Genomic DNA, 16,536 nt, shown 5'->3' with positions numbered 1-16,536 from the left:
AACTTTAACAGGGTAACACAACAACAGTTGAAATATCTCTTGGCCGGCGCACTAAAAATCCTTAAGAAGACATTGGAGAGAGAGACTAAGTAAGAGGTAGAGATAGAGATTGAGAGAGGGAGGGTTGAGAGAAAGAAACAGAATAGACAGAGGTCAAATAGACAGAAAGTGTCCTTTCCTGGTAGTGCCCTGCAATGTGACGGCCCTGGGCAATTGCCCACTTTGCTTATTCCTTAAAACGTCCCTTCCTAAGTCCAAAATGCTTCCAGCAAAACGCAATCAAGCCCAATGAGGTTGCTGGACCCAAATGAAGATATCAACACTGACACAGTAGATTTAAAGTAGGAACTTCCCCAGATTGCAGAAAAGTAGGACATGAGTGGCTATATAAAACAAGCCATTGACAAATTCCATAGTTCTGGCTTTTTAGAGTGCTGGCACAGAGGTATACAACATATGGGGACACATTTACACACAGATCATAACATACAGTCATTCAGACCAACTCACCTAAACGTACTGATTTTTAGAAAGTTCAACAAATTACAACAAACACAGGAACCCTTGAAAACGACCCTCAGACATACAGAAAACGTGAGCAGTTCCAACAAACAGGTCCAAAACATTAAGGAAGCATTGCACACACACCTAAGTAACGAGGTACTGGAAGGGTCATATAGCGATGCCCATCAGCAGAGCACAGGTTGATGTTCATCAAGTGAAGGAAAGGTGATATGGATGGGCACGAGGGCCACTGGATGATGTACACCATAGAAGCATGGGAAAATGTTTGCTAGGGCGCACATACTGATGGGCATCGGAAACATCACTGATGCAACAGAGAGAAGTACTTAGTGGTGCATATTAGAGTAGCAATTAATTATGCATCTCAAAGTAGAAATTGGGAATGTGCCCTATCTGAGCCCTGGGGAAGGTACCTCATGGGAGAGCAGGGTATCTTTCACTAGATAAACACTTGATTTTGTGCATAGGGGAACAATGGGTTATGTACCGCTTAGGGTAGAGGATGGTGTGCAATACTGGCGAACATGTTGTTGTACAAAGGGCATACATGCACACTGTAAGAGGCAACAGCACACTGTGATGCATAATCCAGAGCACAGTTGGCGGGCAAATGTAATGTTAGAGATGTTACAAGGTATCCCATTTCAGGCATGATGCGTTCCTCCAGACCTGTTTATTCGCAGTCGAGGAACTGTAGCATTTTTCAAAATGTACATGTAATACTAGATTTACCAGAATACAAATAAAAAAAATATTAATGCCGGGTAAACGTAGCTCACTTGACATTCTAGAGGATTAGAGAATACCATTTTAGCTTTTCTATTCGTGTGCATTTGTTTGTATGTTTAGCGCAAAGCTATTTGCAGGACAATACCATAATTAAAGAATTAAAGGGGTCTTGTGTAGGTCTAAATCAGCACAGACTTCTCAAAGAGGCACACGCATAAATGCACAATTAATGTATGCACAATTCACGAACAGGAACAAATCAACTTTGCATAAATTCGGGAGGACCCACAATGCGTTACAAATGTAGTCAGTCCTGGTTTTGGCTAGTGACAATTTATCTACTAGGTTTTTAAGCTAATAGTTATCTCGAAAACAAAATTGTGTTTGCTATAAAACAGAACCTCGGAGGTTGCTTTCAACACATGGGGGTACTTTAGCGGTTATCCACAAGGACAGATGGATTGAAAACGAAAATACCTCTCATCTTAATGTTGGACTTGCTTTGGTTTGCTGCTTTGAGTGTTGTTTCATTTTTTTGTGTCACACACTCCAGCAAATAAAGTTTACTTTAAATACTACTTTCACTTTTTCACAGACCATGTTTAAATTTCCGTACAAGATACGCATAAATTGTTGCGATCGGGTGTGCAAAAGACAAGATATTCACCAAACTTTGTTACCACCAGACAATGAACCTCCTGACCAGTCTTAATTGTAATAGTGCACCAATCAAGGTATCAGGTGCAGTTGAAAGATTAATGTGTTCATTGCTTTGGGCTGGGAAATGTTCGTCAAGTTAAATTGGAAACGCTGAAACTCGTGTGGGTGAATACAGAGTTTGGTGTCCAAGACATAATCCAATAATACACAGCAACATGATTACAACACACAGTACACTGGTGCCATATTGACAATAAGTAAAAGAATGTATTAGTTGAGCACACCCACCTGATACTCTACACAAGACTTTCATAGTGGGAAACAAAGTACCACTAAACGTCCAATGTCAGAAAGGTGGGAAAAGTGCTGTAGCACAAAATGTAGTATTTCCTGTGATGTCAGAAACATTAAGGTATATGCTACAGTATTGATTGATAAGTATGAAATCTGAAAGACTAAGTTACAGTGATCATTTATATGGGACAACGTATTCAATTTGTTAATCGAAGTATTAATAGTTTTGTTGTAAAGTGGTGCACTGACAACTCGTATTAATGCACATTCACTGTTGGGTAGCAACTTTGAGGGTTGTGGTATAGCTCTTAAATTTCATGTATAATCAATGAATTTTTTTCTATGTTATATGTTATGCTGTTAATTAGTAGTTTGCACTAAAATGATAATGATTTTCTTGAAAGAAGTATTTTAAAAGTTACATGCAAATGTGGAAAAGGTGGTACTCTACCACAGTTCTATGAATGAGCTAACAGTCATTTCATTTTGAAATGTACTGTAACAATGGTCACTGCCAAACCTTATTAATGATGAATTCATAATTAGAAAATGGTATATGTGTATTAATTGCATTAAGGAATGTGCTGTTGCGATTCATTTCGCTTAGCCTAACTGAGGCCGGTAAGGCCCTGTTTCTTGATTTTGCAGAAAATGTTTAGTCATTCTTGTTAGGGACATTCTTTCAGGACCCATTCTCATGAGAATGCTAGGTTGGTAATACATATTGTACTGTTTTAGACATAGTGAGCTTGGGAAACTAAGCTTGAGCATAGCACATCCCGAATCGTGGAATGAACAATGATTACATTTGTTTCAACTCATATGAATGACCAAAGATGGCCGTTTCTCACATGATGATGGTGAGAATCCTTACTGATGTTGGTCCACACAGTATGTGTCGCAAAACTCTATCCACTGGAGAATCACACCTTTTGCATCAAGTGGAGTGATGGGTGGACAAATCAACTTGCATTATTAACTATAATATAGAGTTCCATAGTTGGATTTGGAGCAGTCGAGCGGTCTAGCAGTCTCTCTGTGGTGGTTCTCTTCTTGCTTTCCCTGCAGCAGATGTTCCCACTCTCGCTGTTTGCTGAATCCATTGAACCCTGAGAGTACTCTCTGGTCTTACCCCTTTAAATGTCTTTCTGAGACTTAGAATTTTCCTGACCTAGAAAAGAAGACTCTTGACCCTGCTTCTGAGATGCTGCCGTCTTCCCTTTTTAATTACTTTTTGCCAACTTTAGTCACCTATGACCCCAGATTGCCATTTTCCAAATTGTTTTTGTCCTTGCTGTGCTTTTCGTCTTTTTGCTCACATGTGCTTAGCTCAGTACTTTTTAACATGTATTCACTAATTAGTAGGGTTACCCCTTATTCAGGATATTAATTTCATTAGCTAAATGATTAACAGAATTAGACGATTGTTTACTCCTTTTCAGATATTTGCATTGCTCTTGTGCACTGCGGTCACTGAATGCTTAGCATTCTTGCTGTTACACCATTTAACCTTTTTTTAGAAGATTTGGACAGCCTTTTATGATTCTGTAGCTTTATAGTCTCATCCTGACAATGATTTACAATGTCTTGAGTCTCAAATTGTAATTAACACCCTAGGACTTTATTTCAGGCTAGAGCTTCCCTTTGTGGCCAAACTGCTTATACAGTCCTTTGAATTGACTGTTGTGAAGTTTTGATCCCTCTGTCTCCACACCCTTACACTGGGTGAAAAGATTAATCGTCCCTGTTCAGAGCATTATCCTGAGAAGGACAATGCTCCAGCAAAAGTTTGGGAGGGATCTAAGAAGACCCCCATTAAGCCCAATATTCCACTTTGATCAAATAAGCCAATAAGAGACATCAACATATGTCAATGACTAGATGGCAGGAGGGGGCATGTCGGTCACTGGGAGGCTTATTCTTGAAATAAAGATTTCTTACATTCAAACAAATGCAAGATGCTTTTAGACAAGGCCACAAACAATTCTCACAATGCAAACAATTAACTCAGGTGCCAGAGAGAACTAGTTGATAATCCCTGAAGTGTCTTTAGAGACAGAAATAATAGTAGGGTTCCTTAACATAGCTGGTGATAGAAAACTTATCACTTTTTTGTATGCAACATTGCTTCAGGATAGCATTGGAGACATGGAAATAGGCGCAAGAGAAATGGGCACAAGACTGCCAAAAACTCTTAACTGATTCTAATTGGAGGAATGCCTGTGAACAAAGTAAACACATCTGGTATTTAGTCAGAATATTGGAAACAAATATCGCGGGACAAAATATCGAGGACAAAAATATTGTCATGGTAAGTTTCTATGGGTAAGTACATTTTTACTATATATCTCCATATATATGTAGATTGATGGTATATAATATATATCTTCAAGGTACATAGATATGGAGTTAAGAATAGTAAATCTATACTTACCCATTTGCACTTACCTTCTCGATATTTTGGTCCTCGATACATTTTACACACTATTTTGTTCACACAATATGTGTGTTTCCGATTTTCTGTCAGTGATCCAACAAATCTCGCCAGATGTATGCTTCAATTTCATTATCTCCACAGAACATTTTTCATCCCAAAACAATTCACCAGAATTTACCAGAGTAGAACGTCAGCATGCCATAGGTGTGTAACACCAGTGACAGGCTTCTTTCATACGGTATGGGAGTGTCCTTCGGTGGCCAAATGCTGGGAACAAGTTGTGGAGAGCTAGTGGGCAACAGTTGGGGCAGTGCCTGTAAAATCCATCAAGCAGTGTTTATTAGGGATGTTTTCCATAAAGGAAATCTATAGCTAAAAGTGAGGTTAGCCAAGTGGGGTATGGTGCTAGCTAAAAGGCATGTAGCAATACAGTGGACAATCCCCCTAACCCGAAGTACGAGGTATGGGAAAAAAAAGACCCAATTGAATAGGCTTTAGAAGGCAAACAAATATATGAAAGCCACTAGAAGAGATGAACAATGAAAAGATGGATGTGTAATCAGAATGGGCTGAGATGCTTACAAAATTGTTACACCTTCCCAACAATAGAACACCTTGGCATACACAATATACAAAACACAAAATGTACAAAGTAGCTCATTTGGAAGATCTGCACTTAAATGCGTGCTTAAGATGGTTATGTAATGATAAAAAACAAAACATGGTGTGTAAAAAATACAACATGCAACATTATATTTGTTAATGAATTCAGTTACTGAAAATAACATTTGAAAAAATCGACCAGGATTATGTCATTAAAAATATGTCAGATGTAGGGCAGAAAAGCTACAACATTATGAAGCATTACGCTTGCATGAAATTCTACTCAACCGTTTAGCAAGCCACTTACTGCACATTGTGCATTCACATATGCAGCTGTTAGACGTCAGTTAACCACAATATTAGTGATAACAGAAGTGACATCAGGCACACTTTGAGCTTGATGACTTCAGCATGTTTCACTCTTGTACCTGACCAACCATACTCTCCAATTTACCACAGAGGAGCTTGGGAAAGGGCAGGGATTGAGAAATGCAGCAGATAAATAAGGCTTTTAGACTCCTATTTACTTTCTGTTCCTATCGACTAGCACAGGCAAGATCAGGATTACGAAAGTGAAGGTAGCAGCTGCTACCTTTGGCCACCCAAAACTGGTGTTCATGAGAATAGGATCGATGAGAGATGTGGCCTCATACAGTCTAAGAGACCCAACTGCATGTGGATAGCAAAATCTTCATTGGGGAAGGAAGGAGGGGAAGGTAGTAAGGAAGAAAAGGCAGGGAAGGAGGGATAACATTCTCCCTCCTATTCAGGGGCACATTATGGCTCATCCCTCCATAACTAACTATACTTTCATATGACACCATCTGAGTCCCAAATCTGTAACATTCAACGGTATGTGGCTCTATTGTGATTTCTTAAAGTTTAAGATGACTTTTGGATTTATCTACAGAACACCTCAGTAGAAGAAACTGAAAGAACAACTCTTTTTCATGTCATCATGAGTCTCTTGAGAAAACAGAATCCGGTGTCAAACAGGTATGATATGTGAGTTTTCTGAAATATTTTCCTCTAACAAAGCAATACAGCTGGACAACTACTGGCTCTAGATTTGTTGAACCTCTGTGGTAAAGACGCATCATAAATGGCTCTGTCCTTGTGCCAATAACCAGGAAATGTTCTTCAACTTTAACCAAATGCGAGAACAGTGTACTATAAAGAGAACTATTTGAAAATTAAACACATAAAGTTAATATCATGGTGCGATGGAATACAATGTTCAATAAATAAAGGAAGAACTTTTCATACTAGAAGGTCACAAACTATAAAAATCCAGAAAATGTACGTGCTTAACATGTATAGCCTTACAAACCCTAAAGATGGGTCTGCATCTATTTGCAAAGATAATGAAGGCAGGAATTCCAACTGAAACAATTCTTAAGTTCTCTGTCCAATATGAAACAATGGGCACTTGGAGTGCAAAAATTAGTGCTGCTGTAGTAGATTGTTGTTTATGTACTTTCACATGGCTTTATGAATTGGCTCCAAAACACCTAAAATGGGACTAGATTGTGAATAGGCAGGACACATGCAAATACATTTAGTACAGATAGAAAGGACTGTGCCTTCTTTGCACTTTCACTCATAGGGAGTTGGGAGTTTCAGGGCTATTCACAAAGGCATGAAAAAGGTACATAAAAATTACTCATATAGTACTATTTCCTATACTCATAAAGGTTTGTGTGACTTGGCCCCAACAGTATAACCATCTTGGCGAAATGTTTCGGGCCACAGGAAACCTGTCCTGTGGAACAGATGTTTGATCAACACAAGTCATTGAACCAGGCTTGAAGTCCTGCAATAGAAATTCTGGAACTGGGCCAGCTGTAAAAAACGCAAAAGCAGCCCAACTTTTCTGTGAGGAGCAGATGCCACTTGCAGTAACCAGACTAAGGAGTCAGATGAGTAGCAATTAAATATGCTTGGGAATGGATGTTGAAAATATATATACACCTATTAGGTGGAATAATTGGACAAACCACAAAAGAACTGCCAGATGCATTTTAACTAACTTAATTACTATATCATAATAAACTTGCACTAAACCTTCTAAAGGGCAAACATGCTCACAACACAGGGTGTGGAATGGCAGGAAACACAAAAGAAAAGAGAAGAATACATCTCCCTTACTAGAAGCCCAAAGGAGGCCAAATCTGTCAGAAAGCAATAACCAATTTAGTCCAGTTCCAATGGGAGGTATGTAGGTTTCCACACTTCTCCAAATCCACTACCAACCATACACAAAATAATAAGCTGTCTAGCAGAACACCATTGACAAGGGGAAAGGGATAAGAGAGAATCAGAGGCACCAGATATGATATCATCCTGCTGACTTAACATTCAACTGGTTATTGCCTTCAACTGGAGAAATGCTGACATCTAATAGTAGGAAGAGATCTTTAATGCCTTATCAACCTTGCTACAGCATGTAATATCTAAAGTGCAGATAATGTAATGTCAGAATATTTCTGTAACTTCAACTTTCTAAGTCTGATGAAATGCAGACTTTTCCTAGAGCTGAAAGGTAAAAATTATCTATGAAATGGATGTCAAGATTATTCAGAGATGGTATGGCTCGCTCACTACATACAACTACTTTCTTTCTGGTAAAAACACACACTCCACACTCTAGTTTGAAATACTTTCAATTGTAATGGCTTTTGTGAGGAATTGGGTTGTTGGTTGCCTTGGGTAGGAGCCTTGGTGAAGCCACAACCACATTGCTTCTTATGGAAAGGCACAAACAATCCCAGGTTAACCTGTGTTCAGCACTCTGGTAGCTTGGCACAGAGCAGTCAGGCTCAACTTAGAGGCCATGTGTAAAGTATTTGTGCAACACCTCAAACAGTATAAAAGTGAAAACATCACACAAAAAGATTCACACACCAGTTTAGATAAACAGAGCTAAGTTTAATAAATAAAACAAGACCAAATCGACAAAAATCCAATCAGTAGTACCGGAGTTATGCATTTTTAAAGAATAAAGTGAAAAATAGTGCCTAAAAGCATAAAGTGCCAACTGGGGATATCTGATCACACTGGACCGGGTCACGGTAAAAAGTTCAGTTGGACTGCGATGAAGCACAGGTCGAATGCAGTCCCAGATAAACCTTATCAAGTTTTGTGGCAAGAGTCATATGCGCTTTGGGAAGGGAGCAAGGAGAGCATCATAGGCGGTGGTCGACATTGTACGAACAGTAGGCCAGGCATCATGCATGAGTGGGAGTTTCACACTGGCATCTTCCATGGGTGAAAGATGCTTGGCAGGTGAAGAGACGTGCTAAGGCCGGCTCATGCTGAACGTTGGTGCGAGTGGCACAGTCTTGGTGCAAAGCTTGATTTAAAGATCGCCGAGCCACACCAATGATCCCGGACCCGAGGGGCAGAACTTGGGGAGTCAAGAACTCTCTGTAGCGGTTTCCAGAAGCTGTTGGCGAGCCTTTATGTCCCCGAGGATCAGATCAGGAGGTCAGCAGACTAGCTCTTTAAGTCATTCTGGGGTCCTGGGTTCAAGATGAAGGTGCAGGTCCAGTTCTTCTTCCCCAGGCAAGAGTATAACAGGCAGCAGGTCAACACAGCATGGTAGCAGTTCTGCTAGAGCAGCAGTCCAGCAGAGCACCAATCCTTGTAGCAGCACAGCAGCCCTTTTTCCTGGCAGAGTAAGTGTACAGAAGAGTTGGTGCCTGAGGTCCTCCTTTTATTCACTGGTGCCCTGGTTCTGGAAGGTGGGAGAAGCTTCTAGACAATGGTTTTGAAGTGCAAGGAATTCCTGCCTTCCTTGCTCTGGCTCCAAGCTGCAGTGACAGTGCAGGGCAGTTAGGCTCTTTGTGTGAAGGCAGAGCACAGGCTGTTTAGTTACAAGTGAGGCTGTCCTCAGCTCCGCCCCACATCCTGCCAGCGGATGGCCCATTCATGCATACATAATCCCTCTATTGTGTGACTGTCTGGCGAAGTATTCACAAAGTCTGTCAGTTACACCCAGTCATGTGACCCAGGCCAGGCTATAGGCACAAAAAGGCTAAGAACAGAATAATGCAAACCTTCTGAAAGTGGCTTTTTTATAATTGATAATTTTTTATAATTGATAATATGATCTAAAACGTGACTTTATCATTAGAGTTCTTCACCACTATTCCAAGGATACCACATATGACACAGCTACTAGCTCCCAGTTGGAAATTACAGCTTATTAAATGCTATGAGGAATTCCCAATGTTATCCTATGGGAGCAGTAGGCCTCACAGTAGTGAAAAACTAATAGAGGAGTTTTTCACAACCAGGACATGTAAAACTTAAAAGTACATGCTCAAACTTTTAATTACAAAGGACCCTGCCTCATGGGCTATTTAGGGCCTACCTTAAGGGTGACGTATATGTAACAAAAGGAGAGTTTAGGCTTGGCAATGATTTTTAATGGCAAGTCAAAATGACTGCGCATACGGCCTTTGCAATCGCAGACCTTGGGCATGTATAGAAGGAAAAAGGGGTGGCACAATAACAGCTGCAGGCCCGCTAGTAGCATTTAATTTACAGACCCTGGGCATACATAGTGCTAATTTACTAGGAACGTACAAGTACATTAAATATGCCAATTAGGTATAAGCCAATGTTACGTGTTTTAAAGTGACAGCACAAGCACTTTAGCACTAGTTAGCAGTGGTAAACTGCACAGAGTCCTAAGACCGACAAAAAATTATCTAGCAAACATTGGAGGGTAAAGTAAAAAAGGTTTGGGGATGACCCTGCAGAAAGGGCCAAGTCCAACAGCTTCATAAACTGCAACACATCAACACACATTAGAATGATTAAGTTCAACTAGTAATGAGCAATCACTTTCCCAACCTATATATCACCAACTTAATAATATACAGGTATCAAAAGAAAAATGTGCCAGTCATTGAAGGGATGATGATGCTTCCCCTTCCTTGTGATGAATATCAAGGTGTGTGATGATATGAGTTCATAATCCTTCAAAGGTAGTTTTTGAAACAGTACTCATCAATAGCGATTACCTCCACAAACACTAATGGATTCCTAAGTATACATCTCTGTATCCTTCAGATTTCTGTTGATTTCAAAGATGATCATAAAATAGTTTCCAAGGTTTTAATTAGATCTAACAAGGCTCTACTTGCAGCAACAATATACCTTGATTGCCTAGCAACGATACTCTGAGGAACTTATACTATGTGACTTCAAAATGAACTGTGCCATTTGCAAATCTTGTGAGAGTCCCTTGATTTCATGAACATGCAGATTCCTTTGTTCATGTGTCGAGAAATGTGCGTCCAATGAAGACACAAAGACTCTTTCCAAACAGTGCCAATAGTTTGTGCACACAACCACTGTATCCTGCTTCGTAATGTGTACCATGCCAGACAGTTGGGAGTGTTGTGTCTCAGTGCTTGTTGAGCACAAACATGTGAGCTTGGGCCACAGATCATGCCAGAAATCAGTGTATGGTCAGACCTCGAGACAAGATCAATTCCAAAGCCTAATTTATAAACTGCACAATTACATGAAGCCAAGATTGTTTGTGGGAAATGGTATGAATTGCCTTTCATCAATGGGCAGTTTAAAATTAAGGAATAGACGTCTCATGAGCATAGCCTGTTTTTGCCACCCACAATTTAAAGGTACCACATCTCATTTTGTTTGATATAAAGCCAGCCACTCAGACAATGTTATCTCTAAAGAGATAATGTAGCTTGTTTAGATTTTCTGTCCTATCACATTTCAGTAGAAGGACTTAAGGATATTTCCTCATTGTTTTTAAATTCAAAGATTATAACTGTAGGGCTCTTCAGTATGACCTATCAAAAAAGCCAGGATTTGAGTGCTTTCCAGAAGGTTAGTTGGCTGGAGATCAGTTGGTATGAGAAGGACAGTCCTCCTTTTCATTGACACAGGGTATGAGGAACTTAAAACTGATGTGAGAGGCTGTGCTGAGAGCTCTTGCAGTCCTGCCAGTCGGAGAGCAGGTGTTGTGCCAGGCACGATGGGTCATGCACAAAGTTTGAAGATAATGGACTTCAAGATATGCGGTCGACGATTTACACTTGTATGATTGCACCTGTCATTTATGTACGTTTGTGACTTTCCTAAATTCACAAAGAATTCAAAGATTATTCCTAGAGGTATTTATTTCAGGTGTTCCTAAACCTATTTATAAAGTGTAAATGCATGTTTTGTGAATAACTGGTGTGAAATTACACTAATAACTTACAGTATTTATGCACTAAGGTGGCTTGTGTGAATTGGGCATCAAGTAAGGAATTTTAATTTTGTTCTATCTTTTTTGTTTGTCTACCTTTTGATAGAAGAGGTTGTAAGTGCATTTATCCCAAATCTCACTTTTGGCAAATATCTTGATTAGATAAATACATGAAGGGATTTGATTGTATTCTTTCCATGGTGATGTGTGGTTTTACCTCCAATGGTGTCTTGAGTTTTGTAGACCGTTTTATCTACGGTTATGCTGTAAGGCGCAGTTGATGTTTGTTCAGAGGTATCATGTTGTGGTGTCATTGAGACGCAGGCGGGTTCAACCTTTCCATTCCTATAGGACAGCACATGCATAGGAAGTCCACAGGCAACAAGAATTAGTGTCTGGAAGACTGGAAACGTCATCTGCAAAAAACATAAGCATGTCATTGGCATCTCATTAAAGAGTGATTCCATTTAGAAATAATTTGACATACATTAATTTGTTTAGCTATGGAACAAATAGCAAATGTACCAGTCAGTCATGACTTGAGGCAGTCATTCATAGTGTCTGTGATTTGCGAATATCTATATACCAGGTTCATACCCCCACACTGCCCTTCCTTTTAAACAATTTAGCAGAATACCTCTTAGTGATAATATTAACGTATGACCTTCAAACAGCATCTGAAGATCTACCTCCTTTTCACACCCCAAATATTTCCAAACTGCTGCTTGGCAAAACTCCGAAACCTACTAGAGTGCCTTTTTGATGTTATCTAAAAGCCAGGAATTAAAATAGGTATTTACAATACTTTTGGCTTTGTGTTTCTTAATAATCCAGGCATTCGATAAGACTTATCCATCCTGGGTTTTCAAAAAAGGGTTGGTGAAGCATGTGCACCACCAGATACATGAAACATATGACTGCTTCCACTCATGTATGTCGATTCACCAAAATGCCAGGAGTAGTGGAAGGGTGATCACACACCCTTGACCTTTAGGACCTCACAGGAAGTGACATATGACCTCTGACCCTCAATCTTCCTAGTAAGTGTTGCCACATGATCTGAATCCTAATGACATCACATTTATTGACATCCCTGAAGTTCCATAATAAATGCATGTTTAACAAAATAACACAACATAGATAAATGTCTGTTTTATGGCTAGTTGTATTAGGGTAGTGACATGATATGCAGGGGGATCATTAATCATTTCTCTTACTATTATTTAAACATTTTTATGTTCATCTGAAGAAGGTATAGTTCCACAAAATACTCAACAGCACTTGGAACCTAAATTCTTTTTTTTTAAAACCTACATGATTTAATAGTTTCCCCTTTTGGATACTGTAATGAAAAATTTGTTGATAAATCAAAGGGAGAGAGAAAATAGATTTATATTTTTAAAAGTAGTTAAATGTTCAAGTCTTTCATGGAGAGAAAGGTCAATTTAACCTGATGTTTCCCAAATAGTTGACCCCATTTCTTCCAGAATGTGCTGCTGGTGCCCCCATATGTAAAAAATTACCTTGATTGTTGTAAGTCCAGTATGTTGTCATGGGCACTCTCGATATGGATGCCCCTTTAGTCCAGAAATTACATACAGTATGCCACTGTCAGAATTTTGCCACTGGTGACGTATATAAACCATGGGAGAACCTTATGTAAAAAAATGTTCTCTATTATGTCAGGGGCAGCATTTTGTAACGAATGTCCCCATCCTATGTATCATAGTCAGCCTCTTGTATGCCAAAAATTACCCTCAATGTGCCTGTACCAGCATTTTGCCAGGTGCCCTGTATTCTAAGAACACCCTCCAGTATGCCGGTGCCATCATTTTTTCCTAGGTGCCCCTATGCAAAAGAATTACATCTTGTATGCCAGTGCACTGCATTTGGTCTTTTGTCAAAGGTGTCCGTCACGCAAATCACTTGCTCCAGTACGACAGAATTGCAATGGGTGCCTCTTTAACACAGGAATTACCTTCAGTATGCCACGTTCAAGTGCACGCTCACAAGCATTACACTGCATTCTCACTCATGCTAACGTAAATTCTCTCATTGACACTCTTATTTATTCTCACTAGCATGCACTCGCTCTTTTGTACTCACTCAGTTATGCTCACTCACTCTTCTGCATTATTGCTCACTCTCCTTCCCACTCTCGATTTCTCCCTCCCACTGATACTCATTTATTCTCATCCACATACTCTCATATTTTGCCATCACTCTTTCTCTCACTCACTGACTCACTGATAGTCACCAACATTTTGAGGTGCATTTACTAAAAAAAAAAAAACTGTAGTGCAATGCATCATAGCTACCAAGATTGATATTCTGAGTTGCACTAAGGGAAAAGAGTATTGCAGAGTCATATCTACTAAGATATGTTGCAACTGCTCTCTTCCCTAGTGCTGGTATCCATTAGGCAGCTTAGCACTATGGGCACGTTCCTATGCACCATTGTGCCAAGGTATGAGGATGATGTCTAGCATACATTTTTTACTTGAAGGATATTTTTTCAATACAAAATATTATGCTGCCTAGACAATCTTTACACACATTGGATGAGTGTTGTATATTGCAGCACACATGCATTGTGTAAATGTTAGAAGAAATTGGTGCAAAGCCATGTCTGACATCTTTAGTAGATAGGGATTTGTGTAAACAAAATCCTGGGTTGTAACATCGCAATGCCCATATAACACTCATGGCAGGCCGTATGATGCAAAGTAACACAAAGCAGCACACAGCATTACTTGCACTAATTTAAAGCTTTTTTCCAGCAGAAAAGTGTTTTACATGGAAAACTAACTAGTTTATCAAGACTTTATGCCAGTTTGTGTCACTTTGCATCCCCACAAAGCGTTCAGAAATCTGCTCCTCAATCGGTCATTCTCACTAATTGTCACTCACTTTCACACCCACACACGCTTACACACACAAACATGCACACACACACACGTTTCACTTTCACCTGAATTCACACAACATACATTTCAAAGCATTTTATTTTACTAACTTCAGTTGCTAGAGAAGGCCCTGTTCCAGCTCCTGCTGTATCTTTTATTATTATGCTAACAGTGAATCTAACACTATTACTCACTTTTAGCTTCATAAAAAGATGGGTTGAAAAGGAGGGTGGAGCCCAACACCTACAACACTAGCCTCCCCAGTGTTTTTGTCACTGATTTTGCCACCCTCAATGCCAGGGGTCACAAAAGCTGTGCCAGGGGTCATATGGGGTAATTCAGGGGTCGCAGCTGCCACCTCTGGCAACCCCCTAAATGATGTCCATGATTGCACTGGTCCCTTTTTAGGTCAAGCCTTGATGGCGTACATGCGCTGTCTGGAAGACCTGTTGTTAGGGATATAGGCATTTTTGTCCTGCCTGCCACTGCCTTCTACTTCCAATAGGTTGAAGGCAGTGTTGCTCTTGTTGTGCTGTATTCTAAGTGGTTTGGCAGCCGATACGTCACTGCCTGTACTTTGCCCAGGCGCACCGGCCAAGTACAGTTTACTTACGCCTCACATGTTTTTCTGTTGTTCAAACTGACTATTTTTCTTTGTTTCCTGCCTCTCGTGTTCATGGGCACAGTTTGTTTTTCGTGTTTGCCCATCACTGGGTCCTTACTTTGCTTAGTCAGTAATAACAAGTAGTGTTGTACCAGTTTTGTACATTTTTCTCATTATATAAAACATGAAATTGCCCTAGGAATGAATCCTCAGGCTCTCCGGCACAGCGGGAGAGCTGATACTACACTATTCACTGCACTCAGGAAACCTCGACCCATAATGCTTTGCAAGCATTCGTTTTACAACACATTTATGCCCATAACTCAGCCTGTGGTGGATCTATGGCAATGGGACCACCCCCAAAACATTTATAATGATGTGCTCTTTCTGTACAAGCCATCTTGTGGGTCGCACTAGGAGAGAGGGGGCCTAAATATCATAACCTCTGTAACATTTTTCTTTTTTTTTTTTTTCTTTTTTTTTTTTTATACAGCTGTGAGGTGGTTGTGTTATTAGGGAGTTGTTAGTATTCTGATAATTTGTCCTGGCCTGCAGACGTGTTATGTGCTAGGTATCGATAGAATAATTGTTCCAAGGTAATACTGACTTAGTTGGCTCAGCAGGGCCATCTAGCCACCACCAATGGTACTGCACCTTCTGCTAAAGAACACAATTTATTTCTGATAAAGGTTTAATGTATTCATAGAAACGTAGCTAACAATGCTTTGTAGGCATTTGTTTTACAACATTTTTGTGCCTATAATTCCACCTGTGGTGGTCCTAGGGCAATTGGACCCCGCAACAAAAAACATTCAGAATAATGTGTACTTTCTGTTTAGGCAATCTTGTGGGTTACACTAGGTGAGGGAGGGGGGCAAATATCACAGCCTCTTCCACCATTCAATATACATTTAAATTCTCTCATAGCTGAAACTTGTTTTTACAGTTTAGAGGAGTTTGTGTGATAAGGGCCTTGTTAGTATTCTGACAATTCTGCCTGGCCTGCAGAATTCAGCTACACGCTTCCTATATTAAAAAAAAAAAAAAAAACACACACACTTTATTTTGATAGCAAAAGAATAACACACTTTATTTTGCATAAAGGTTTAATGTATTCATGGAAACTCAATCCATAATGAACACGCTCCCCTACTTGCTTCCCATATTATTTTGCTTAAAGGTTTAATGTAGTCATAGAAACTCAGCCCATAATGCTTTGATGGCATTTGTTTTACAACACTGTTGGGCCCCCCTACATGCCTCTGTGCCCAATGGCCATGCCCAGGGGACAGAAGTCCCCTGGGCATGGCCATTGGGCAGGGGGCATGACTCCTGTCTTTGCTAAGACAGGAGTAATTTCCATGGGGGTTGTGCGTCGAAAATGGTGCAAGTCCGGTTAGAGCCATCATTTTTTACTCTAACCTGACAAGCACCATTTTTTGATGCACAACCCCCATTTTCCCCTACGCCGGAGCTGACTGGTTAGAGTCATTTTTTTTTTTTTACTCTGACCAGCCCGCAGTGCCGGCTAACATCAATCCATAAA

The 16,536-nt window shown here is 40.0% G+C and overlaps 1 protein-coding gene across 1 annotated transcript in view; it reads right to left on the bottom strand.

Annotated features, from left to right (window-relative positions):
- The window catches only part of LOC138293125 (putative ferric-chelate reductase 1), a 99,597-nt gene that overhangs the window by 61,917 nt on the left and 21,144 nt on the right, over positions 1-16,536 (bottom strand). Inside the window, exon 2 of the mRNA XM_069232151.1 lies at positions 11,698-11,896. Coding sequence (XP_069088252.1) covers positions 11,698-11,896 — 199 coding nt within the window. The remainder of the gene's footprint in view (positions 1-11,697; positions 11,897-16,536) is intronic.

This window comes from Pleurodeles waltl, chromosome 4_2 (assembly GCF_031143425.1).
Source record: "Pleurodeles waltl isolate 20211129_DDA chromosome 4_2, aPleWal1.hap1.20221129, whole genome shotgun sequence".
NCBI lineage: Eukaryota > Metazoa > Chordata > Amphibia > Caudata > Salamandridae > Pleurodeles > Pleurodeles waltl.
This window is presented reverse-complemented; position numbering and strand designations above follow the sequence as displayed.